This window comes from Lepidochelys olivacea (genome assembly GCF_965140295.1).
Source record: "Lepidochelys olivacea isolate rLepOli2 genome assembly, chromosome: 4".
Classification (NCBI taxonomy): Eukaryota; Metazoa; Chordata; order Testudines; family Cheloniidae; genus Lepidochelys; species Lepidochelys olivacea.
Genome location: NC_140414.1, coordinates 81,153,720 through 81,177,405, shown reverse-complemented (window position 1 = coordinate 81,177,405; position 23,686 = coordinate 81,153,720). Strand labels below are relative to the sequence as shown.

General features: G+C 46.1%; 1 protein-coding gene and 1 long non-coding RNA gene across 2 annotated transcripts in view; one reads left to right on the top strand and one right to left on the bottom strand.

The window, feature by feature from the left end:
• Positions 1–1,188: 1,188 nt before the first annotated feature.
• LOC311520034 overlaps positions 1,189–23,686 on the bottom strand; it is an 85,380-nt gene continuing 62,882 nt past the window's right edge. Inside the window, exons 2-3 of the long non-coding RNA XR_014711452.1 lie at positions 3,474–3,856; positions 1,189–1,732 (exon numbers count right to left, since the gene is read on the bottom strand). This is a non-coding gene — a long non-coding RNA (uncharacterized lncRNA). The remainder of the gene's footprint in view (positions 1,733–3,473; positions 3,857–23,686) is intronic.
• Positions 14,140–23,686, top strand: part of ASB5 (ankyrin repeat and SOCS box containing 5) — a gene marked incomplete at its 5' end in the record, with an annotated part of 49,403 nt that continues 39,856 nt past the window's right edge. The window contains one exon of the mRNA XM_084627236.1: positions 14,140–14,335. Coding sequence (XP_084483362.1) covers positions 14,140–14,335 — 196 coding nt within the window. The remainder of the gene's footprint in view (positions 14,336–23,686) is intronic.

Below are 23,686 nucleotides of genomic sequence, written 5' to 3'. Positions count from 1 at the left end.
ACTGGTGGGACCACATTGTGTTGCAGGTATGGGATGATTCCCAGTGGCTGTGAAACTTTCTCATGCGTTAAGGCCACTTTCCTGGAACTCTGTGAGTTGCTTTCCCCCACCCTGAAGCACAGGAATACCAAGATGAGAGCCACCCTGACAGTTGAGAAGCGAGTGGTGATAGCCCTGTAGAAGCTTGCAACACCTGACTGCTACCGCTCAGTCGGGAATCAATTTGGAGTGGGCAAGTCTACTGTGGGGGCTGCTATGATCCAAGTAGCCAATGCAGTCATTGACGTTCTGTTATCAAGGCCAGTGACTCTTGGAAATGTGCAGGTCATACTGGATGGCTTTGCTGCAATGGGGTTCCCTAACTGTGGCGGGGCGATAAACAGAACGCATATCCCCATCTTGGCACCGGACCACCTTGCCAACCAGTACGTGAACCGCAAGGGGTACTTCTCAATGGTGCTGCAAGCAATGGTGGATCACAAGAGATGTTTCACTGACATCAACATGGGATGGATGGGAAAGGTGCATGACGCTCACATATTTAGGAACTCTGGGCTGTTTGAACAGCTGCAAGAAGGGACTTACTTTCCAGACCAGAAAATTACCGTTGGGGATGTTGAAATGCCAATAGTTATCCTTGGGGACCCAGCCTACCCCTTGCTCCCATGGCTCATGAAACCTTACACAGGCAGCCTGGACAGTAGTAAGGAGCAGTTCAACTATAGGCTGAGCAAGTGCAGAATGGTGGTAGAATGTGCCTTTGGACATTTAAAAGCTCGCTGGCGCTGTTTGTTGACTAGGTCACAGCTCAGCGCAAGCAACATTCCCATTGTTATTGCTGCTTGCTGTGTGCTCCATAATATCTGTGAGAGTAAAGAGGAGACGTTTATGGCGGGGTGGGAGGTTGAGGCAAATTGCTTGGCATCCGATTTTGAGCAGCCAGACACCAGGGTGATTAGAAGAGCACAGCAAGGCGCGCTGCGCATCAGAGAGTCTTTGAAAACCAGTTTCATGACTGGCCGGGCTTTGGTGGGATAGTTGTGTGTGTTTCTCCTTTATGCAAACCCGCCCCCTTTTTTAATTTTAATTCCCTGTAAGCTGACCCCCTCCCCACTTCGAAATAAAGTAACTATTGTTTTGAAACCATGCATTTTTTCTTTATTAATTTTTTAAAAAAAGAGAGAATGGACAAGGTAGACTGGGTGCGGTGGGGGAGGAGGGAAGGACAAGACCACATTGTTTATTGCAGCCACACTAAAAATCAAACTGTTTGAATGGGAGTTTTCTGTTGCTTGGGCCATCCTCTGGAGTGGAGTGGCTGGGTGCCCAGAGCCTCCCCTCCCCGCGTTCTTGGGCGTCTGGGTGAGGCGGATATGGAACTTGGGGAGGAGGGCATGCGGTTATACAGTGGATGCAGCGGGAGTCTGTGTTCTTGTTGGCTTTCCTGCAGCTCCAACAGATGCTTCATCATGTCAGTTTGCTCCCACAATAGCTGCTTTATCATGTCTGTTTGCTCCCCCATTAGCCTCAGCATCGCATGTTTCCTCCAATCTTTGCACTCACTTAATTCATTCCTGGCCTCTGCCACTGAATGCATGAAGCTGTGCTCTATCAGTGCGGGAGGACTGCATGAGCTTGGAAAACATGTCATCGCGAGTGCATTTTTTTTGCCTTCTAATCTGTGATAACCTCAGGGAGAGAGATGATAGGGGGAGCATAGAAACATTTGCACCTGAGGGGAGATAAAAAGGGACAGTAAAATTTAAGATGATACATTTCTGAGAACAAAAGGGAGACTCTTTCACAGTGAATCAAGCAATTCACAGCACATGTGCTTTAGGTACAAGGTCGTATTTTGCCTTTTATATTGAGCGCCTGCTGCTATGGTGACACATCACACATGGCTGGGCAACAGAATTCGGTTTCCAGGCAGCCATGGTAAGCCTTTTGGTACATAGGGTTGGCTTCTTACACCTTCATAACATGTGGGAATGTTCTCAAACTGCAGCACCCTCCTTTCCCAGAACAAGCAAAAAACCTTTCCCAAAACCGCAGCCCCTCCTTTTAAATGTGAAACCCAACCCATCTGGGTTTCACATTTAAAAGGAGGGGCTGCGGTTTTCGGGTGGATATGCAGCACACACCTACCCCCACCCCACCGCGTGGCTATTCTCTGGGATGATCCCTTTTAGCCAACCGCAAACAGCCCAGCATGAATGGGGTCCTTTCACTGTTCCCTTACAAACATTTCCCCATTTCAACCAGGTGACCATGAATGATATCACTCTACTGAGGCTAACACAGAAAGATATAGACCAAATGTTGCTTGAATGTGACCAAAACTGAGGACCATTCACTGCCATGCTTTGTGCTGCAATGATTCCAGAATACTTGCTACTGGCTTGGCGTGGTAAAGTGTCCTACCGTGGAGGATGAAATAAGGCAGCCCTCCCCAGAAACCTTCTGCAAAGGCTTTCAGAGTACCGCCATATCAAGGTTCCTTCTCCACTCTGAACTCTAGGGTACAGACGTGGGGACCTACATGAAAACCTCCTAAGCTTACTTTTACCAACTTAGGTTAAAACTTCCCCAAGGTACAAACTATTTAACCCTTTGCCCTTGGACTTCCACTGCCACCACCAAACGTTTATCTGGGTTTATTTATTAGGAAAGCGTTGTTTGGAAACCTCTTTCCCCTCCAAATCCTCCCAACCCTTGCACCCCACTTCCTAGGGAAAGTTTGGTAAAAATCCTCACCAATTTGCATAGGTGACCACAGACCCAAACCCTTGGATCTTAAGAACAATGAAAAAGCATTCAGTTTCTGAAAAGAAGGATTTTAATAGAAGTAAAAAGTAAAAAAGAATCACCTCTGTAAAATCAGGAGGGTAAATACCTTACAGGGTAATTAGATTCAAAATACAGAAAATCCCTCTAGGCAAAACCTTAAGTTACAAAAAGATACACAGACAGGAATATCCATTCTATTCAGCACATCTTATTTTCTCAGCCATTTAAAGAAAAAATAATCTAACACATATCTAGCTAGATTACTTACTAAATTCTAAGACTCCATTCCTGTTCTGTCCCCGGCAAAAGCATCACACAGACAGACACAGACCCTTTGTTTTTCTCCCTCCTTCCAGCTTTTGAAAGTATCTTGTCTCCTCATTGGTCATTTTGGTCAGGTGCCAGTGAGGTTATCCTACCTTCTTAACCCTTTACAGGTGAAAGGATTTTTCCTCTGGCCAGGAGAGATTTTAAAGGTGTTTACCCTTCCCTTTGTATTTATGACATGCCAGGAGAGCTTCATGGAGATGTCCCTGGAGGATTCCCATTCCATCCCCAGACATATGAACAGAATTTTCCAGTAGCTGTACTGGCCGTGAATGCATCTCAATTCTTCAGGGCAAATCAAACATTAAACCCTATTGCTTTTAAACCTTGTACTATAGTTACAAATGTGCACTCACCAGAGGTGCCTTCTCCAGCTTCAGAGTCGGGGATCCCACCTTAGGAGGGTATTGGCTCCAGCGTGACGAAAAGGTCCTGGCTGTCAGGGAGAATGGATTCACCGCTTGCCTGCTGAGCATTCTCCTCCCCCTCCTCTTCCTCATCCACAAAATCCTCCTCCCTGTTGCATGAGACTCCCCCCTTGCAGGTGTCCATAGACAGTGGTGGGTAGTGGTAGGGTCCCCCCCAGAGTGCCATGCAGCTGATCATAGAAGTGGCATGTATGGGGCTCTGACCCAGAGCGACCGTTTACCTCCTTTGTCTTTTGGTAGGCTTGCCTGAGCTCCTTAACTTTCAGGTGGTACTGCTGTGTGTCCCTGTTGTAGCTTCTGTCCAACATGCCCTGTGAGATTTTGAAAAATATATTTGTATTTTTTCTTTTTGATCAAAGTTTGGCCTGCACAGATGCTTCTCCCCATACAGCAATCAGATCCAGTGTCTCCCTTTTGGTTCATGCTGGAGCTCGTTTGCAATTCTGAGGGACTGCATGGTCACCTCTGCTGCTGAGTTTGCCGCACTGACCAAATAGGAAATGAAATTCAAAAGTTCCCGGGGCTTTTCCTGTGTACCTGGCTAGTGCATCGGAGTTCATAGTGCTGTCCAGAGCGGTCACAATGGAGCACTCTGGGATAGCTCTTGGAGGCCAATTTCGTTGATTTGCATCTGCACTACCCCAAATTCAACCCAGCAAGGTCGATTTTAGCGCTACTCCCCTCATTGGGGAGGAGTACAGAAGTCGATTTTAAGAGCCCTTTAGGTCGACGGAACGGGGTTGGTTGCGTGGACTCAGTCATTTTTAAATCGACCTAACGCGGCTAAATTCGACTTAACCCCATAGTGTAGACCAGACCTTCATGAGTGGGGAGAGCAATCAACAAAGTCTTTTATTCACTGATGTTCCACAGTGGCTTGTCTGGTGTCTATGGGCCTTCTTTTGTTAGAGAGGAGAGGACACTAATTGTGATAAGCTAGTATTTCATACTTGGTAATGCTTCTCTCCTAGGGTTACCAACTTTCTAATGGCCCAAAATCAAACACCCCTGCCCCGTGGCTCTGCCCCTGCCCTGCCCCTTCTCCAAGGCCCTGCTCTCGCTTGCTCCATCCCCCCTCCCTCCATCACTTGCTCTCCCCCACCCTCACTCATTTTCACCGGGCTGGGGCAAGCGGTTGGGGTTCGAGCTCCAACTGGGAGTGTGGGGTCAGGGATGAGGGGTTCAGGGTGCGTCAGAGGGCTCCGGGCTGGGTCAGAGGGTTGGGGTGTGGGGGGTGAGTACTCCTGCTGGGGGTGCAGGCTCTGGGGTGGGGCCAGAGTGAGGAGTTTGGAGTGCAAGATGGGGCTCTGGGCTGGGTCTGAGGGGTTTGGAGTGCGAGAGGGGGTGCGGACTCCAGATGGGAGTGTGGGCTCTGGGGTGGGGCCTGGGATGAGGGGTTTAGGGAGAAGGAGGGGGCTCTGGGCTGGAGGTTGGGTTGAGGGGAGGGCTCCAGCTGGGGGCTCTGGGGTGGGGGTGGGGATGAAGGGTTTGGGGTGCATGAGGGGACTCCAGGCTGGGGCAGGGGATTGGGGTGCAGGGGGGGTGAGGGTTCTGGATGGGGCTGTGGGCTCTGGGGTGGGGCCAGGGATGTTGGATTTGGGGTGTAGGAGGAGGCTCAGGGTTGGGACAGGAGGTTGCATTTGTGGGGTTCCATCAGTGCTTACTGTGACTTCCGGGAAATGGCCGCCAGGTCCTGGAAGCCCCTAGACTCAGGGCAGCCAGGGAGGCTCCGTGCGCTGCCCTTGTGCCTGCAGGTGCTGCCCCCGTAGCTCCCATTGGTCGCAGTTCCCGGCCAATGTGAGCTGTGGAGCTGGCACTGGGGTGGGGGCAGTGCGCGGAGCCCCCCTGGCCGCCCATGCGCTTTGGGGCCGCAAGGATCGGGTAGCTGCTTCCGGGAGCTGCGTGGAGCCAGGGCAGGCAGGGAGCTTGCCTTAGCCCCAGGCCTCTGCTGTGCTGCCAAATGGATTTTGAACAGAAACCATACGTCTGGCAACCCTATTCTCTCCTGATTGTGAGGTTTACAGTTTTAGAGCAAACACTTCTATAGGTACAGAGCAAACACTTAAACACTAGCTTATAACATAGGGAACAGATGTTATAAATAAGAGTAATACATGCAGCAACCTACAAGCATTTCACAAAGTCTGCAGACATTTTTATAAATCTAATACCTATTTTAACAATACTAACACATAGGTGAGCCAAACTGGTTTCCAGATACGTATTTGTCAGTTTCAGAGTAACAGCCGTGTTAGTCTGTATTCGCAAAAAGAACAGGAGTACTTGTGGCACTCTGAAGTGAGCTGTAGCTCACGAAAGCTTATGCTCAAATAAATTGGTTAGTCTCTAAGGTGCCACAGGTACTCCTGTATTTGTCAGTGTTCAATGAAGCCGACAGGCCTTGGCATGAGCTGGCAACTGGTCTGGCCCAGGGAACAAGAAGAGGTGACTGTTTAAGAGAGAGAGAAAAAAAAACTTATTATGGAAAATGGCAATATATTCAACTCATGTTGTTGTTCTTCACTTAAATTTAGTATCAACTGGAAAAAAGACATTTTAAAGCAATAGAGGATGATGGAAGTTATTTTCTCAAAGCTGTAATACATAGGTGCAAATGCAATTTTTAAAAGAATGTATCTAAAAGTAATATATTCAAGAGAAGAAAAGGAGTACTTGTGGCACCTTAGAGACTAACCAATTTATTTGAGCATGAGCTTTCGTGAGCTACAGCTCACTTCATCGGATGCGTACTGTGGAAACTGCAGAAGACATTATATACACAGAGACCATGAAACAATACCTCCTCCCACCCCACTCTCCTGCTGGTAATAGCTTATCTAAAGTGATCACTCTCCTTACAATGTGTATGATAATCAAGTTGGGCCATTTCCAGCACAAATCCAGGTCTTCTCACCCCCCCCCCACACACAAACTCACTCTTCTGCTGGTAATAGCTCATCCAAAGTGACCACTCTCTTTACTATGTGTATGAAAATCAAGGTGGGCCATTTCCAGCACAAATCCAGGTTTTCTCACCCCCCCCACAAAACACACACACACAAACTCACTCTCCTGCTGGTACTAGCTTATCCAAAGTGACCACTCTCCCTACAATAAGAAAAGGAGTACTTGTGGCACCTTAGAGACTAACCAATTTATTTGAGCATGAGCTTTCGTGAGCTACAGCTCACTTCATCGGATGCATGCCGTGGAAACACATGAAGTGAGCTGTAGCTCACGAAAGCTCATGCTCAAATAAATTGGTTAGTCTCTAAGGTGCCACAAGTACTCCTTTTCTTTTTGCGAATATCTCCCTACAATGTGCATGATAATCAAGGTGGGCCATTTCCAGCACAAATCCAGGTTTTCTCACCCCCCCACCCCCATACACACACAAACTCACTCTCCTGCTGGTAACAGCCCATCCAAAGCGACCACTCTCCCCACAATGTGCACGATAATCAAGGTGGGTCATTTCCAGCACAAATCCAGGTCTTCTCACCCCCCCCCCACACACAAACTCACTCTTCTGCTCGTAATAGCTCATCCAAACTGACCACTCTCCTTACAATGTGTAGGATAATCAAGGTGGGCCATTCCCAGCATAAATCCAAGTTTAACAAGAACGTCTGGGGAGGGGAGGAGGGTAGGAAAAAACAAGGGGAAATAGGCTACCTTGCATAATGACTTAGCCACTCCCAGTCTCTATTTAAGCCTAAATTAATAGTATCCAATTTGCAAATGAATTCCAATCCAGCAGTTTCTCACTGGAGTCTGGATTTGAAGTTTTTTTTGTTGTAAGATAGCGACCTTCATGTCTGTAATTGCGTGACCAGAGAGATTGAAGTGTTCTCCGACTGGTTTATGAATGTTATAATTCTTGACACCTGATTTGTGTCCATTTATTCTTTTACATAGAGACTGTCCAATTTGACCAATGTAAATGGCAGAGGGGCATTGCTGGCACCTGATGGCATATATCACATTGGTGGATGTGAAGGTGAACGAGCCTCTGATAGTGTGGCTGATGTTATTAGGCCCTGTGATGGTGTCCCCTGAATAGATATGTGGGCACAGTTGGCAACGGGCTTTGTTGCAAGGATAGTTCCTGGGTTAGTGGTTCTGTTGTGTGGTATGTGGTTGTTGGTGAGTATTTGCTTCAGGTTGGGGGGCTGTCTGTAGGCAAGGACTGGCCCGTCTCCCAAGATTTGTGAGGGTGTTGGGTCATCCTTCAGGATAGGTTGTAGATCCTTAATAATGCGTTGGAGGGCTTTTAGTTGGGGGCTGAATGTGACGGCTAGTGGCGTTCTGTTATTTTCTTTGTTAGGCCTGTCCTGTAGTAGGTGACTTCTGGAAACTCTTCTGGCTCTATCAATCTGTTTCTTCACTTCCGCAGGTGATAGAGATCTTGTAGGTGTTTGTCTCTGTCTGAGGGGTTGGAGCAAATGCGGTTGTATCGCAGAGCTTGGCTGTAGACGATGGATCGTGTGGTGTGGTCAGGGTGAAAGCTGGAGGCATGTAGGTAGGAATAGCGGTCAGTAGGTTTCCGGTATAGGGTGGTGTTTATGTGACCATTGTTTATTAGCACTGTAGTGTCCAGGAAGTGGATCTCTTGTGTGGACTGGACCAGGCTGAGGTTGATGGTGGGATGGAAATTGTTGAAATCATGGTGGAATTCCTCAAGGGCTTCTTTTCCATGTGTCCAGATGATGAAGATGTCATCAATATAGCGCAAGTAGAGTAGGGGTGTTAGGGGACGAGAGCTGAGGAAGCGTTGTTCTAAGTCAGCCATAAAAATGTTGGCATACTGTGGGGCCATGCGGGTACCCATAGCAGTGCCGCTGTTCTGAAGGTATACATTGTCCCCAAATGTAAAATAGTTATGGGTGAGGACAAAGTCACAAAGTTCAGCCACCAGGTTAGCCGTGACATTATCGGGGATACTGTTCTTGATGGCTTGTAGTCCATCTTTGTGTGGAATGTTGGTGTAGAGGGCTTCTACATCCATAGTGGCCAGGATGGTGTCATCAGGAAGATCACCGATGGATTGTAGTTTCCTCAGGAAGTCAGTGGTGTCTCGAAGGTAGCTGGGAGTGCTGGTAGCGTAGGGCCTGAGGAGGGAGTCTACATAGCCAGACAATCCTGCTGTCAGGGTGCCAATGCCTGAGATGATGGGGCGCCCAGGATTTCCAGGTTTATGGATCTTGGGTAGTAGATAGAATATCCCAGGTCGGGGTTTCAGGGGTGTGTCTGTGCGGATTTGATCTTGTGCTTTTTCAGGAAGTTTCTTGAGCAAATGCTGTAGTTGCTTTTGGTAACTCTCAGAAGAATCAGAGGGTAATGGCTTGTAGAAAGTGGTGTTGGAGAGCTGCCAAGCAGCCTCTTGTTCATATTCCAACCAATTCATGATGACAACAGCACCTCCTTTGTCAGCCTTTTTGATTATGATGTCAGAGTTGTTTCTGAGGCTGTGGATGGCATTGTGTGAGAAAACCTGGATTTGTGCTGGAAATGGCCCACCTTGATTATCATACACATTGTAAAGAGAGTGGTCACTTTGGATGGGCTATTACCAGCAGAAGAGTGAGTTTGTGGGGGGGGGGGGTGAGAAGACCTGGATTTGTGCTGGAAATGGCCCAACTTGATTATCATACACATTGTAAGGAGAGTGATCACTTTAGATAAGCTATTACCAGCAGGAGAGTGGGGTGGGAGGAGGTATTGTTTCATGGTCTCTGTGTATATAATGTCTTCTGCAGTTTCCACAGTATGCATCCGATGAAATGAGCTGTAGCTCACGAAAGCTTATGCTCAAATAAATTGGTTAGTCTCTGAGGTGCCACAAGTACTCCTTTTCTTTTTGCGAATTCAGACTAACACGGCTGTTACTCTGAAACCTGTCAATATTCAATAGAAACACTTAAAAACAAAATATAGCAAAAGAGGAAATAGCTGCAAGAAAAATTCTTGCAATGAGCTAAGCTGCTTTTGCTGAGACTTTCACAAAAAATTCAGTCTGAGGCAGCATGGAAAATTCCAAGCCAACAATTTAAATTTGGAAAAGTTACAAACACCTGTAAACAGGGTGTTATAATGGAAAGTGTTAGGCAACTTTAACTATAGATGTCACTACTAGCTCCATCTATAGTTAATAGCTATTGTGGTTGGATTTTTGCTTATTAACAGAATACTCTGGTTTTTTGTAGAGCTTGAAATTAGGGAGAAGCTGGGATGATAGAGAGTACACCTGGGGTGCAACTGTATAGAGTAAACTGAAAAGCTCCACCAGGAGGAAAACAATCCTCTTCATCAGCAAATTGTGCTTCTTCGTTGTTCTGAATGGAGAATTGGAAAAACAGAAGTGCTTCAGACCATTGAACTGTGTAAGTACTGATAAGTAAGGCTACGTTTTAGTCATGGGTATTTTTAGTAAAAGTCATGGACAGGTCACGGCTGTAAACAAAAATTCATGGGCCCGTGACCTGTCCATGACTTTTACCAAAAATACCTTCCCTGACTAAAACTTGGGTGGGGGACTGCAGGTGCTCAGGGGGTGGGGTGGGGGGAGGGTTTGGTGGTGGCGCGGGTGCTGGGGGAGATGACCCAGGACCCTCACTGGTGCTGGGGGAGAGGGGGTGTTTGATGTGGTTGGCGGGGCTTCCTACCTGGCTTTGCATCCCTACAGCTCCTAGGCAGCGGAGGCAGGGGTCAGGGCTGGGGCTCTGCTGCTCCCGCCACAAGTGCCGGCTGCCGCAGCTCCCATTAAATAGTAACCACAGCCAATGGGAGCTGTGGGGGCGGGGCCTGCAGATGCAGGCAGCATGGGGCACGGAGAACCCCCCCGGCCCCTCCACCGCCTAGGAGCTGCAGGGGGGCCATGCCAGTGGGCGCTGGGGAGCCCCCCACCCCAAGTTAAGTGCCCCCAACCTCTTGCCCCTAGCGCTGAGCCCCCTCCCACTCACCCAAGCTGCTGAGCCAGCACCAGCCACTGCAGAAGTCATGGAGGTCATGGAAAGTCACGGAATCCATGACTTCCATGATAGACTCGCAGCCTTACTGATAAGTACTGATTATCTGATTGAATACATTCTTTATAACACCATGAAAAGGTGAGGAAGAGAGTATGAAACATCAAACACTGGATGTATGATTAAGGAAAATATAATTTCTGTTTCTTAATGATTGAAGAGGAAATTGGCAGCTGTGGTTAGGAACATAGTGCACATTTATCCCTATGGAAAACATGTCACTTCAATTCAGTGTCAGATAACAATATGCCAAATATAAAGAGGGATTTTCATCTGGCAGTTTCCCAAATACTCACCGACACTTCTCACTATACTATTAGGAAAGCAATATTTATGCTAGCTGGTTGCTGAAATATTTATGAACAAACTTTAAGAAGAAACTGAAGTATATTTTCAGAGTATAATTTTCTAGATAAAATGCATTATTTGTACATTGCTTTCTCTAATTATTCCTGTGATTTTGCATACATTCAAATTTCTTCAGAAAAAAACATAAAACTTTGCTCTCTTTAAGATAAAATTAAAAGCCCAAGCAGAGAAAGGGCTTGACATTTATTCTCAAACAGACATTCTCCTCCCGCCCCTCTTCCCACAGAGGTTTCTTCACACATTAGATTTCAGAACAGGGTTGCCAGGTGTCTGGTTTTCAACCAGAAAACCCGGTCAAAAAGGGACCCTGGCAGCTCTGGTCAGAACCGCTGACCGGGCCATTAAAAGTCTGGTTAGCGGCACAGCACGGCTAGCAGGCTCCCTGCCTGGCTCTGCACAGCTCCCGGGAAGTGGCCGGCATGTCCCTCTGGCTTGGGGGCAGCCACTGGGGCTCCATGTGCTGCCCCCACCCAGAGCGCTGGCTCCATAGATCCCATTGGCTGGGAACTGTGGCGCTTAAACTGTGGCCAATGGGAGCTATGGGTGGTGGCGCCTGGGGGCAGCACACGGAACCTCCTGGCCATGCCTCCGCCTAGGAGCCGGAGAGACATGTTGCCACTTCCCAGGAGCTGCCTGAGGTCTGTGATGCCTGGAGCCTGCACCCAGAAATCCCTCCCTTGTCCCAACCTCCTGCCTCAGCCCTGAGCCCCCTGCCGCACCCAAACTCCCTCCCGGAGTCTGCACCCCACACCCGCTCCCATGCCCCAACCCCTTTCCCCAGCTCAGAACCTCCTCCCACACCCTAATCCCCTGCCCCAGGCCTGAGCCCCCTCCCGCAGTCTGAATCCCTTGGCCTCAGCCTGGAGCCCCTCTCACATACCCTGAACCCGTAATTTCTGGCCCCATCCCAGAGCCCGGACCCCAGCCCAGAGCCCATATCCCTTCCATTCCCCAACCCCCTGCCTCAACCTGGAGCCCCCTCCTGCACCCCACTCCCCTCATCCCAGGCCCCACAACTGAGCCCACACCCCCAGCTGAAGCCCTTGCCCCCTTCCAAGCCCCAAACCCCTGCCCCAGCCTGGAGCCCCCTCCCAGGCTCTGAACCCCTCGGCCACAACCTACAGCCCCCTCCTGCACCTCAAACTCCTCATCCCTGACCCCACCCCAGAGCCCGCACCCCCAAATGGAGCCCTCACTTCCTCCCACACCCCAACACCCTGCCCCAGCCCCAGTGAAAATGAGCAAGTGAGCGAGGGTGGGGGAGAGCGAGCAATGGTGGGGGGGGATGGAGTGAGCATGGGTGGGGCCTCCGAGAAGGAGCAGGACATGGGCAGGGCCTTGGGAAAGGGGCTGGGCAAATGCATTTGGTTTTCTGCCATTAGAAAGTTGGCAACCCTTTTTCAGAAGCCATTGCACTTTTCACTTTAACAACTTAGTCCGGCAGCTAGGTGGTATGGTAGATACATTATTTTGCCATTTTTCCTCTGGAAATATGCATTGACATTCTATTTTGAGTTTCATCTGAAAATGTGTTTGGTGGTTCTGCCTAAGAGCCTGATCCAAAGGTCACTGAAGTCAGTGGGCATCTTTACATTGAATTGAGTGGGCTATGGATTACGCCATTAGTCTCTCCTCCACATTTGCCACCATTCTAAAATTCATATAGAATTCTGTATGATTTTTAATTGTTGTGCAAAAGAGCCAGGAATGGAATAGAAAGGTGTTTCAGTTTTAAGATTAATATAGCTTGGCAGATCATATGGGGAAGTTCACACGTACTACAGTGTGACAGATTCCAGTCAGTGGTATTAGTCTCTCCATATTATGTGCATCAAATTAGAGCAAATTAAAGGAGTAACCTGACCTGATATATTTAACAAAAGGCCTCTGTTAAAATTTCTGAAAGAGTAGGAAGTTACAGTATATATTTGGGTTGATAATTTCATACCACATTTAAAGATATTAATTCATTTTTTTATTCAAAAATTTACAAAGAGAAAGTAGGGTGAGATCCTCAGCTGTTCTGTCCTCGTATGTTATTTTTGCATTGTGTCTCTTATAGAAGAATCTTGAGCTATCCTGCTGATCTTCAGTTTGTCTCACATTGTGAAGTCATTGCTTCCTCGTGAGCAGTTACTCACAGTAATGGAACTGCTGATCAGTGTGAGTAATGGGTTTACAGTATATGAGCAAATCAGTTATCTTTGAAGAATGTAAGGAATGTGTTCAAAATAGGTCAAGATGTAAGTCTGCCACATCACAGATATAAAATAACATGGCACAGCATAATAAAAATGTGTATCGTAGACATCAGAGATAGAAGAGACTTATTAGCTCATCTAGTTTCTCTCTTTGCCAGTGCAGGATCATTCCCTATAGTATATTTACTGGGTTTTTTTCCTGTGAATTTTTAAATATTCTGTGCAACAGATCTAACTGTAAAAGCAATATAGAATTTGTTTCTCCTGTCAGCTGTTTATTATTTCAGTTAAATTATGTAAACCATACATACTAGATGCATAGCAGGTACTTTGGAGCAGCATGTCACTATTCCTGACATTCCTGAATTAAAGAGCCACTAAACTGGTATGGCCCAAATTTATTCTACTTTTCATTTTCTTATCTGTTTGCAAAGCCCATATATTTCAGAAAAAATGCTTTACTGATAGGATATTAGAAAAACTTATGGCAGCAGTCCTATATCCTAGAAACCTAACAATAACAAATAAATGTACATTAGGAACAGAGAGAACATATCTGGAGGAAAATTGATTTCATATTCAAGGTTACAAAGAGCTTTTGTTGGCAACACTGAGTAACAAACGAGTCTTAAAATAATGCTTTTGACAGTGTTTTTTAAGTAAAAATAGAAAAAACTAGACAAATAAAAATGCAAAATCTGGAATGAAATAGACCTTTTAAATGGAAGAATCTTGGAAACTGTCACTGTCAGAAACTCTGTGGATATTCCGCTCCAGTTGAATACCATCAGGTCAGCACGAGCTGTAGTGAACTTAATACTATGTACAGTATAAATAATCCTCATATTTTGAGCAGCAAGCATCATGACCAGCTGATATTTTCTTTCCTCAGGACCAGCTGTTCCTGGCACTGAGGAGTGCCTGACTGGAGCCACATGATCTTATCAACACATTTGAGAATTGTACCGAAACACTGACAAACACTCTGGTGCAGCAATGACTGTCATAGAGGAAAGTCGCCCTTTTGCCCAGCAACTATCCAATGTCTACTTTACTATACTTTCACTTTTTTGTTTTAAACTTTTTGTGAAAATCAGCCTTGCCATCCTCAGTCACTTCTACATTGTAAAAGGGAACCGTAAAGAGGCAGCAAGGATAGCTGATGAATTTTATGGAATTCCTCAAGGGCAAGGTATGTGTGTACTTATTACTGTATCTTAGTTTATTGCCATTGGTTTATTCTTGTTGTAGTTAATCATTTAACTGCTCATGTGATTTTAAAAAATATTTCCATTAAGCCAAGTTGTGTGTGATTTTTCCCCCCAATATAAGATAGCTCGTATTACAACAGTGTTAGTTTGTTTATATTGGGCCATATTCTTCCATCCTTACCTTAACTAGAATTTTTCTCTGTGAAAAGCTCCACACGTTATGAGTATGGGTAGCAGAATCTGTTCTACTATGGTCAGAAAATCTAATTGTTAGCTCTCTTTATATGTTTGATATAGTTTATAACAAAAAATGTATAAGAAGGAAAACTCCAGAGCAATGACTTTCTAATATCTATTAGAAAACATAGTTTATAAATTGTAGATTAATGTGAGGTACTGTATAAATCTGAATTATTATAGGCAGCTCTGCTAGTGACTCCTATAGTTAAGGTTGCCTAACACTTCCCATTACAAGACCCTACTTTCAGTTGCATACATACTCCTAAACTTTAACTATTGAGCTGAAATTTCCTATGCCAGGTATCTGACCCAGGAAGTTTTTTAGAACAATTCAACAAAATCAGTTCATACATTTCTGAGAACAAAAATATGTTGCTTTGCCCATGTTAAAATTATTACAGCCATTTCTTTGAGACACTCTAGAATCTTCATGCTTTAGAATACAGACTTGAAATTTGGCAGGAAGGTCACCCAGGTGTCAGAGATGGGCTTTTTAGCATCCTCATAGAAATCCACCCACATTTGGCCAAGTTGTAAGCCTCTGAAAATTGCAGTGTGCATGTGCTCAAGCAAACATTTGTTAGTTTGGCAGCATTATTCTCCAAAGAGTCCATCTGTACTAAGCAGGTTCTATCTCCACAGTCTATGTGCCCACCAGACTGCATCTGCAGCATCCCCACAGAGTGAATGACCATGCTCCTGCTCAGCTCAGGACTTCAGAGATGATGTGTCCCTGCAATTGCTCCTATATCTGTCTGGGGTCACTCCAAGCACTCATGTAGCATGGAGGGAAAGGAAGTATGCTGAATTGAATGCAGTGGGGTGAGGAGCTTGTGAGGGACTGAAACAGGAGCTGGGTGAGAGAGGAGGACTGGGTCAGGCTGGAGTGAATAGGGGTAGAAGGAATCAGGCTTGGAGGAATAGGGTAAGAATAGTTAACTGTCATAGCAGACTCCCCTACAGAATCTGGAATTGAACTCAAGAGTCCTGAGTCTTATTGTTCCTTTGCTATCAGCAAACATCTGTGAAATCCACTGCCAAAATACGGGTTGCATCTTCCTATATGGCTGGTCCATATAGGATAATGATTTACTATTGCTGAAAGTGACTGTTAGCTCAAATGGCAAAGAGGTCTGTGCTGATCTAAAGGTCCCAATTCTGCAAGTGACCCATTGGGCGGGGTGTGTGGGGGGGTGTCAGTATGGTTCCACGTGATGGACTTTCTATTTTTCAGTTTATTTTTTTATATGTCACTAGTTGATGGACCCAAAAAAAGGCCTCAAAGAACATGTATATTTAAGGTGAAGGGTAATGATGTCCTTAATTCACATTGTTGCACTGAGCAGTTATTTTATATAACATTGTTTTTTGTTCAGAACAATATGTCGTCCTTAACTTTGGATTTCTTAGCTCTTGTCTGCAACACAACTTTAACGGTGATTTTGGGTTAATTTAAAAAAATAATTATTCCCAGGAGGTTAGTGGGGGAGAATGTGACTGAATTCTGTAATTTAAGTTTAGTGATGTTAAATTTGGTGAAAGTGGATTTGTTTTAATGAAAGGAGATAGATAGTGAGGGGCTGTGGTAAACAGAGCAGGTCTCTTGTTAAAAAAATGGAAGGTAGTCTCTGAGTTAAAAATAACAAATGTGTAACATATGTTGCTTTGGGACTTCTGAGCTTCATCTGGGTGCTCAGCATCAGAGTTTCAAAAATATAAACATGCATGTATAAATTACAGTAGTCACAGACTGAACAAATTTCTATTTCTAGAAGTCAAATGTGAATAAGAAATTAAAAATACTTTTTCTTTTCTGAGTCATCCATTTCAAATAGCAAAGTTAATGTCCTAAAATAAGATTTAAGTTCTGTTCCCAGTGAAGTCAATGGTAAAACTCTCATTTCAAAAAATGGCTTCAATGAGAGAAGGATCAGGTCTATTATAAAGTTCCCATTAACTGGATTATTCTTTAACTTTGGCCCTGATCTTCCAAACATTCACATGCTTACTTTGTTCTCATAGTTGTCCCATTGAATTCAATGGGACTGCTCAGGTATGTAGCACTAACTAGTTAAGTGTTTGCAGGGCCAAGGCCTATAAGTTTAGATGATTATGCCTAGTTTTCCCCTTCTTCATGGTGAAGTGTACCCAAGGTTGGTTATTTTTCAGGGCAAAAATGTGTAAAGTCATGATTCTAGTTACAAAAGAAAATGAAAAGTCATAGCACACAAAGTTTTATCCCATTTTAAAATCTCATATTCCACCAAATTGACATAATTGAGCCACTTTTGTATGAAAATAATCATGGAAAAAGTATTGCTCATTAGTGGACTGCCATGACTTTTTTCAGGAAAGACATGGGTGTCACTAATATGCAACCTTGGTTATCGTGTGTGTAGATATTGTTGCTCCTTTGGCCTCAGCAGTTGCCAGTATTTGGGACCTTGCAGGATTACTTCTAAGAGCAGAAATGATGATAGAAGTCACGTATATTCTTGGTGAAATCCTGTTTATTTACAAAGAATATATATACAGTCCTGTTTTCCTGAACACAGTACAAGCAAACAGCAGCAACAGCAGTCAGCCTCTCCAGTCAGTTTTGTGCCCTGAGGAGTTCTGTCTCTCTGCATCTTCTCAGGGCCATACTTAGGCCTAGTCTACACTAGAAAGTTAGGTAGAAGGAAGCCGCCTCATGTCGACTTGTTAATGTATGTGTCTACACTACCAGGTCCTTTACACCGACCTAAATTGCCTCTAATGTCGACTTCTATAATCCACCTCTGCAAGAGACATAGTGCTTAATTCGATTTTCATGGGTCAACTGCAAGGTAGTGCAGATGCAGTGTTGTGTAATTCAACTTAATTGGTCTCCAGGTGATGTCCCATGATGCTCATCTGTGAAAGCTCTGGAGGTCATTCTCAACTCTGCTGCACTGCAGCCAGGTACACAGGAAACAGTTCTTAAAGTATAGGCCTATACAGGCAGGCCTGCATATCTATATCCTAACACCAGTTTGAGCACAGCTGATCCTGGAGACTACATGCCCCAAACTCGCTCCAGCCTGGTCTGCACAGGAGGTGGTGGATCTCATCACTGTGTGCGGATAGAGCTCTGATCCCGCAGAAGAAACGCTGACATCTATGTAAAGATTGCTCGTGGAATGGAGGAGAAGGGCTACACGAGGGACACACAGCAGTGCCGTGTGAAAATAAAAGAACTTTGCCAAGAGTACCAGAAGGCAAGGGAGGCGAACAGTCATTCTGGTGACTGAACCCCCCACATGCTGGTTCTACAATGAGCTGCATGCAATTCTTGAGGATGACCCTACCAGCAACCCCCAGAAGCAAAGTGGACACCTCACAGGTGTTTCAGTCTAGGGACAACAAGGAGGACATTATGGTGGATGAGGAGGAGAATCGGAGACGGGTGAGCGATGGATCCATTCTCCCCGAGAGCAAGGAAATATTTTTAACCCTGGAGCCCTGTGGGTCACAGGACATCATGGTGGCCGACCGTGATGCTGGGGAAGGCACCTCTGGTGAGAAAACAGTTACAATCAAAGTCCAGTTAAACTTTAGCAGGCACACACATTCGGTGGTATTGCATGTTTACTGCAGAAAAAGCAAGGTGCTGTGGTTCTTTGCTTACAAGAGGCTGCTCCAGCTATGCAGAGGGTGGCCCCTGGAAAAGACTGTTTTTGTGGACTGGGATAGCCCAGGAATCCTCCATGGCTATCTCTAGGAAACTTTCATAGAGATACTCTGCAATCCTTTGCAGATGGTTTCTGGGCAGGGCAGTCTTATTTCTTCCACCATGGTAGGACACTTTCCCACACAACTCCTGAATTAATTCTGCGGGCATTCTTGTGGTACACAGCATAGCATCGTAAGTGTCTATACCCAGACACTTGCAGCATCTCCTTCCTTTCCGCCTCTGTTACCCTCAGGAGACTGATATCACATAAGGTCGCCAAGGGGAAATAAGGGAAGTTCTCATTAAAAGTGCTCTTAAAAGAAAAAAAGGACATGTAGACCCACCCCACACCCGCACATTCCGGATCACCAAACCACGTGGCTACTTATGTGCCTTTACTGTGCTCTGCATGGGTTGGCAAGTAGTTTAAAATGGATGATAGGGAACTGGGGCCCCACATGAGAGATTCCACAATTTGGGAGTGAAAACGTTCCCCCCAGCCCTGTTCATAAACAACTTCCCGTGGTGCTGTGGGGAAGGGCCATTGTTTGACTAGCTACCTCTACTCCCGACATGAGCCTGCCGTAAACTTCATTAAAAGTGTGCTCACCCAGGACCCGGGGGGGCTTATTCACCAGGGCCGGAGCAGCAAAATGGCACAGTGAACAGTTATGGACTCTGATTATGTTATGGCTTGCACCTAGAGTAATAAGGGATTTTTTTTTTATGAAAATGGCCTTGCTATGGAAACATTTTATTCATGTACAATGGCACCTTTATTTTTTCCCATGACTGACAGCTGGAAATGTGTCCTTCGGCATGTCATCAACACCTGAAAGCAGACTTTCGCTGATTAGAAGGAGGAGAAAAAGAAAGCGGGAGGACATGTTCACCGAGCTAATGAATGTCTCCGGGATAGCTGACACAGAGCTGAGAGCATGGAGGATTTCACTGTCCGAGAAGTTAGACATGGACATGGAGAGCAGGAAAGCTTCCAATGAGCAAAAGCATGTGGCACAGGATAAGATGCTTAGGATTATGAAGGACCAAGAAGACATGTTGAGGCGTCTGGTTGAACTGCAGGAACAGAAGCAGGCAGTAGAGTCCCTCTGCAGATCCTGGTGGACAGCCAGCCAGTTTTCTTGCTAGTGGTGGGAATTTAGATTGTGTGTCCAAGATAGGTTCCTTCTTTTTGGAACATATCACATTTCTTTGGGTTCTGTTTTAGATTGGCAGTCTTAAACTTATCACTAAGACTATGATTTTTACTCTGAGGTCATGGAAATCATAGAATCCGTGACTTCCAGTGACCTCCGTGACTTCAGCCTGCCTTGGCCAGGAGCTGCGGGGTACCCTAGCTGCCTGGTGGGGGTACCCTGGAGCTCACAGGTGGGAGGGGAACCTTGGAGCTCCGAGCGGGTCCCCACAACTGCCTGGCTGTGCTCCCATTTTCTCATGGATATTTTTAGTAAAAGTCACAGACAGGTTACAGGCTTCAGTGAATTTTTCTTTATTGCCTGTGACCTGTCCATGACTTTTACTAAAAATATCTGTGACAAAATCTTAGCCTTATCACAGATCGTTTGTAAATGTATCCATTCCTGTTCAAAGGTTTTAGCATGCACCACGATATTATATAGGTCAGCGTTTCTCAAACTGGGGTCCACGGGCGCTGCTGATCAACTCTTCCCCCTCCCTCCCAGCGCCTCCTTCACGCTAAGGAACAGCTGTTCCCCAGGGTAAAGGAGGCACTGGGAGGGAGGGGGAGGCGCGGAGACCCTGGGTCCATGCCACTCCCGGAAGCGATCACCACGTCCCTACGGCCCTGCGGGGGGATGGGGTGGGACAGGGGGTCTCCGTGTGCTGCCCCCCTCCTGAGTGCCGAATCCGCAGTGCCCATTGGCCGGGAACTGCAACCAATGGGAGCTGCAGGGGCCGTGCCTGTGGGCAGGGGCAGCGCGTGGAGACCCCTTGGCCCCCCCGCCCAGGAGCCAGTGCCAGAAGGATGTGCCCGTCACTTTTGGGAGCTGCCCAAGGTAAGCACAGCCTCCCTCACCCCCTCCCGCATCCCAACCCCCTGTCCCAGCCTGGTGAAAGTGAGGGTGGGGGAGAGGGAGCGATGGAGGGAGGGGGAATGGAGTGAGCAGGGACATGGCCTTGGGGAAGGGGGTGGGCCAAGGGCTGAGGCTGGGGGTTGGGAGTCCCCAATTTTTTTTTAATCAAAATGGGGGTCCTCAGGTTGCTAAAGTTTGAGAACTGCTGATCTAGGTACAGGGCGCTGGAACAGGAGGGCCAGTTGGGGCCATGGACCTCCCACTTTTGAAAGTTATAGAGCCTGGCCTGTCCACATTTCAGGGCAGGCGCCAGACCCTTTCCCCTCCTCTTCCACCCAAGCTGAAAGCTGGAGCCAGGCCAAGGTAAGAGCCGCCTGGGGAGCCTGGGCAGCTGTGCGGAGCTCTAGACCTTCCAGCCCATCTGGGCAGGGGGTGGGGGGTCCAAGAGCAACCCCTGGCTTGTGTTCCTGCCCACTGGGGTGCGCTGCCCAGGACAGGTGTAAGGTCCGGGGCTCCCCACAGTGGCCCAGGCCCCCTGGGCAGCTCTTACCTCGGCCCAGCTGCTGCTCTTCAGCCCCCTGAGTCCCTGCCACCGTCGGAGCTAGGCTGAGGTGAGAGCTGCCCCGGACCCTTCACCTACCATGGGCGGGGACATGGGTCAGGGGCTGCTCTTGGGCCTCCCACCCAGGGCAGGTGGAGGGTCTGAGGCTCCCCACAGCAGGCTGGGTGTGTGTTACTCCAGCCAGGCTCTGGCTTCTTGCCAGGCTAGGGGGCAGGGGGAGCTGGGGTGGGGTCACAGAGGGGCTGGGCCTCATGCCCCTCCCCTGTTTATGAAGGGTCCGGCGCCCTTGGCTAAGTATAATAATATACAATGCAATACCTTAGCCAAAAGCCTCTCAAATGTGTCTGCTGCATGACACAAGTCAAAAGCCATAATTTTAAGTGGTCACAGGCCTTGTCCTTGTGCGAAAGCAGTATTTTCCCTGTGCTTTGGATCCACTTCCACTTACTAGTATCACTTTTAAGATCCAGTGTGGAAAACCAGACTGAACCTACTACAGCATCCAAGGTATCATCCATTCACTGTAATGGATAAAGAATACTTCATTTAGTTTTCTATAGTCCATACAGAATCTAGTGCTGCCATCTCTTTCTTAACCAGAACTATGGGTAAGGCCCAAGGACTAGTTGAAGGGTCAATTATGCCTTCCTGATAAATTTCTACAGTGGCTGGTAAAGCCCTTTCCCTTTTTGCAATTGGTTAACAATGAGGTGGCTGTTTAATGGGCTCGTTTCCCGAAGCAGCAGTCTTACGTTGGACCAGTGCAGTACACCCTATATCTCTGCTGGATAGGGAGAACAACTCCTGATTCCTATCCAGAAAGTCTCTTACACAGTTTTGCTGCAACCAGGGAACCCCTGATCCTAGACAACTGAACTTCTCATCAGACTTTGTCATGTGGACCATTACCTTAGGCAGTGGCTTCTATTGTTTTCAGCTGTGTCATTAGTTAAAGGGGCTCAACTGTTCCTTTATTTAGCCAGAACAAAGGGTAGCTAGCACACCCACTGACTTTAACCAGGTCTGTGATTTGTAGATCAAAGACCTGCTCCATGGCAGCCATTAGCACCTTCCTGCATTACACTATGTTTTCATTTAACTATTTGCTAATATTGTTCTTGAAATTATCCCAGAATATACATTCTTTATTTTTCTGTACTCAAAAACATTTTAATAGTTTGTGTTTTCTTATGATTCCTTCATCAGTTATATAAGATGTTGACAAAGTACTTTGTCAATTTAATTGTTAAATATCCCACTGCTCGTTAGCAAATAAAATGATAAGGCTTTGCATCACAATCATTTAGACTACATTTTAAAGATGTAACCAGAAAAACAAAGCAATTTATGGCAGCATGCAAATGAACTAAAGTTTGCTGAATGCTGACTAGCCTGGTCATCTACAAAAAAAAAAAGTATTAAACCCCAATCCTGAAAGTGACTGTCTGAGGGCACATTGTTGCATTCTTGTAGATCCCTGTTGACTTCACTGAAGTACATAAGAGCTCAGGTGCTCAGTACCTATGAAAATTTAGCTAACAGTTATTTCTATTATTGTAGCGTGTTACGAATTATACCTGATAGGACACGCACACAACTGCTGCGAATTACACCTGGTAGGACACACACACAAATGCTATGAATTACACCTGGTAGGACACGCACACAAATGCTACGAATTATACCTGATAGGTCACGCACAGTTCGAATCTAGGCTGAGGCACATAAACAAAGTCCACAACTGCAGAGTTCCCAAAGATACTAAGTTTATGACGATCGATCCTGGTGCCCTGCTGCTAGCCAGGAGGGGACCCCGAATACAGATTATACAAAGGTTATATACCTTTTAGCAAAGCATGTTGCCCTCGTGCATCGGAAGCCTTAGCCAATAGACAAACCCTTCCCTTATCTACCACCTATCCCTGCTTGGTGCATTCCTCGTGCTAAACTAGTATGTTAATTTACACAGCATGGTCCTAAAGCGATGCATCAGTAACTTTTATTATAAGGATGGGAGGCCTCACATCAAAGGCCAGGAGACAGGGAGTTAGGGACAGACAAAGAACAGATACCGGGAGTCAAGGCAGGCTGGAGACAAGGAGGAGGATTTTCACAGGAATGCAGTATCTAAGGAACACTCCTCCTGGTGCATGATGTGCTTGCTTTTAGACAATGGTGGGCCCCAAACCAAAATGGAGTCACATGTGCTAACTTTTCCTTAACAAGTGCCTACAGTGCAGTGCTAGGAACTGTCTGGATATAAAGTAACAGAATGTCCTTCCTTTAAGAGCTCATAAGCTAAGAATAAAGCAAGAAATGACAACTGGGGAAAGAGAAATAAATTATGCGATTGATGTAGAGCTGAGCATAATTTTTGGACAAACAGTTTGCAAAAAATGCAAATTCGGGTTAACAAAATATTTGCAAATAGTTGAATTTGGAAAATAGTTTCAGCTGAAAAATCAAAAGAAATTCTAAAATTTTGAAATGTAGCTAGATTTAATGATTTTTAAAGGGATAAAAAACACCATATTTCATTTTAGGTTAAACAAAATGTTTCATTTTATTTGTGTTTTTCATTTTGCCAAGAAAAACAAACAAATAAACAAAATCCATTCTGGGTCAACCCAAAACATTTCCCCCCCAATTTTTTGGTTAAGGTTGGGTTTGATAACTATAGCTGAAGTTAGAAGCAGCATAGCTATCTGTTAAGGGAAAACTGAAGCCATATTTTTACTATTTCCTTAGACTACTTACAGAAGAGGTCACTTAATTAGAATAT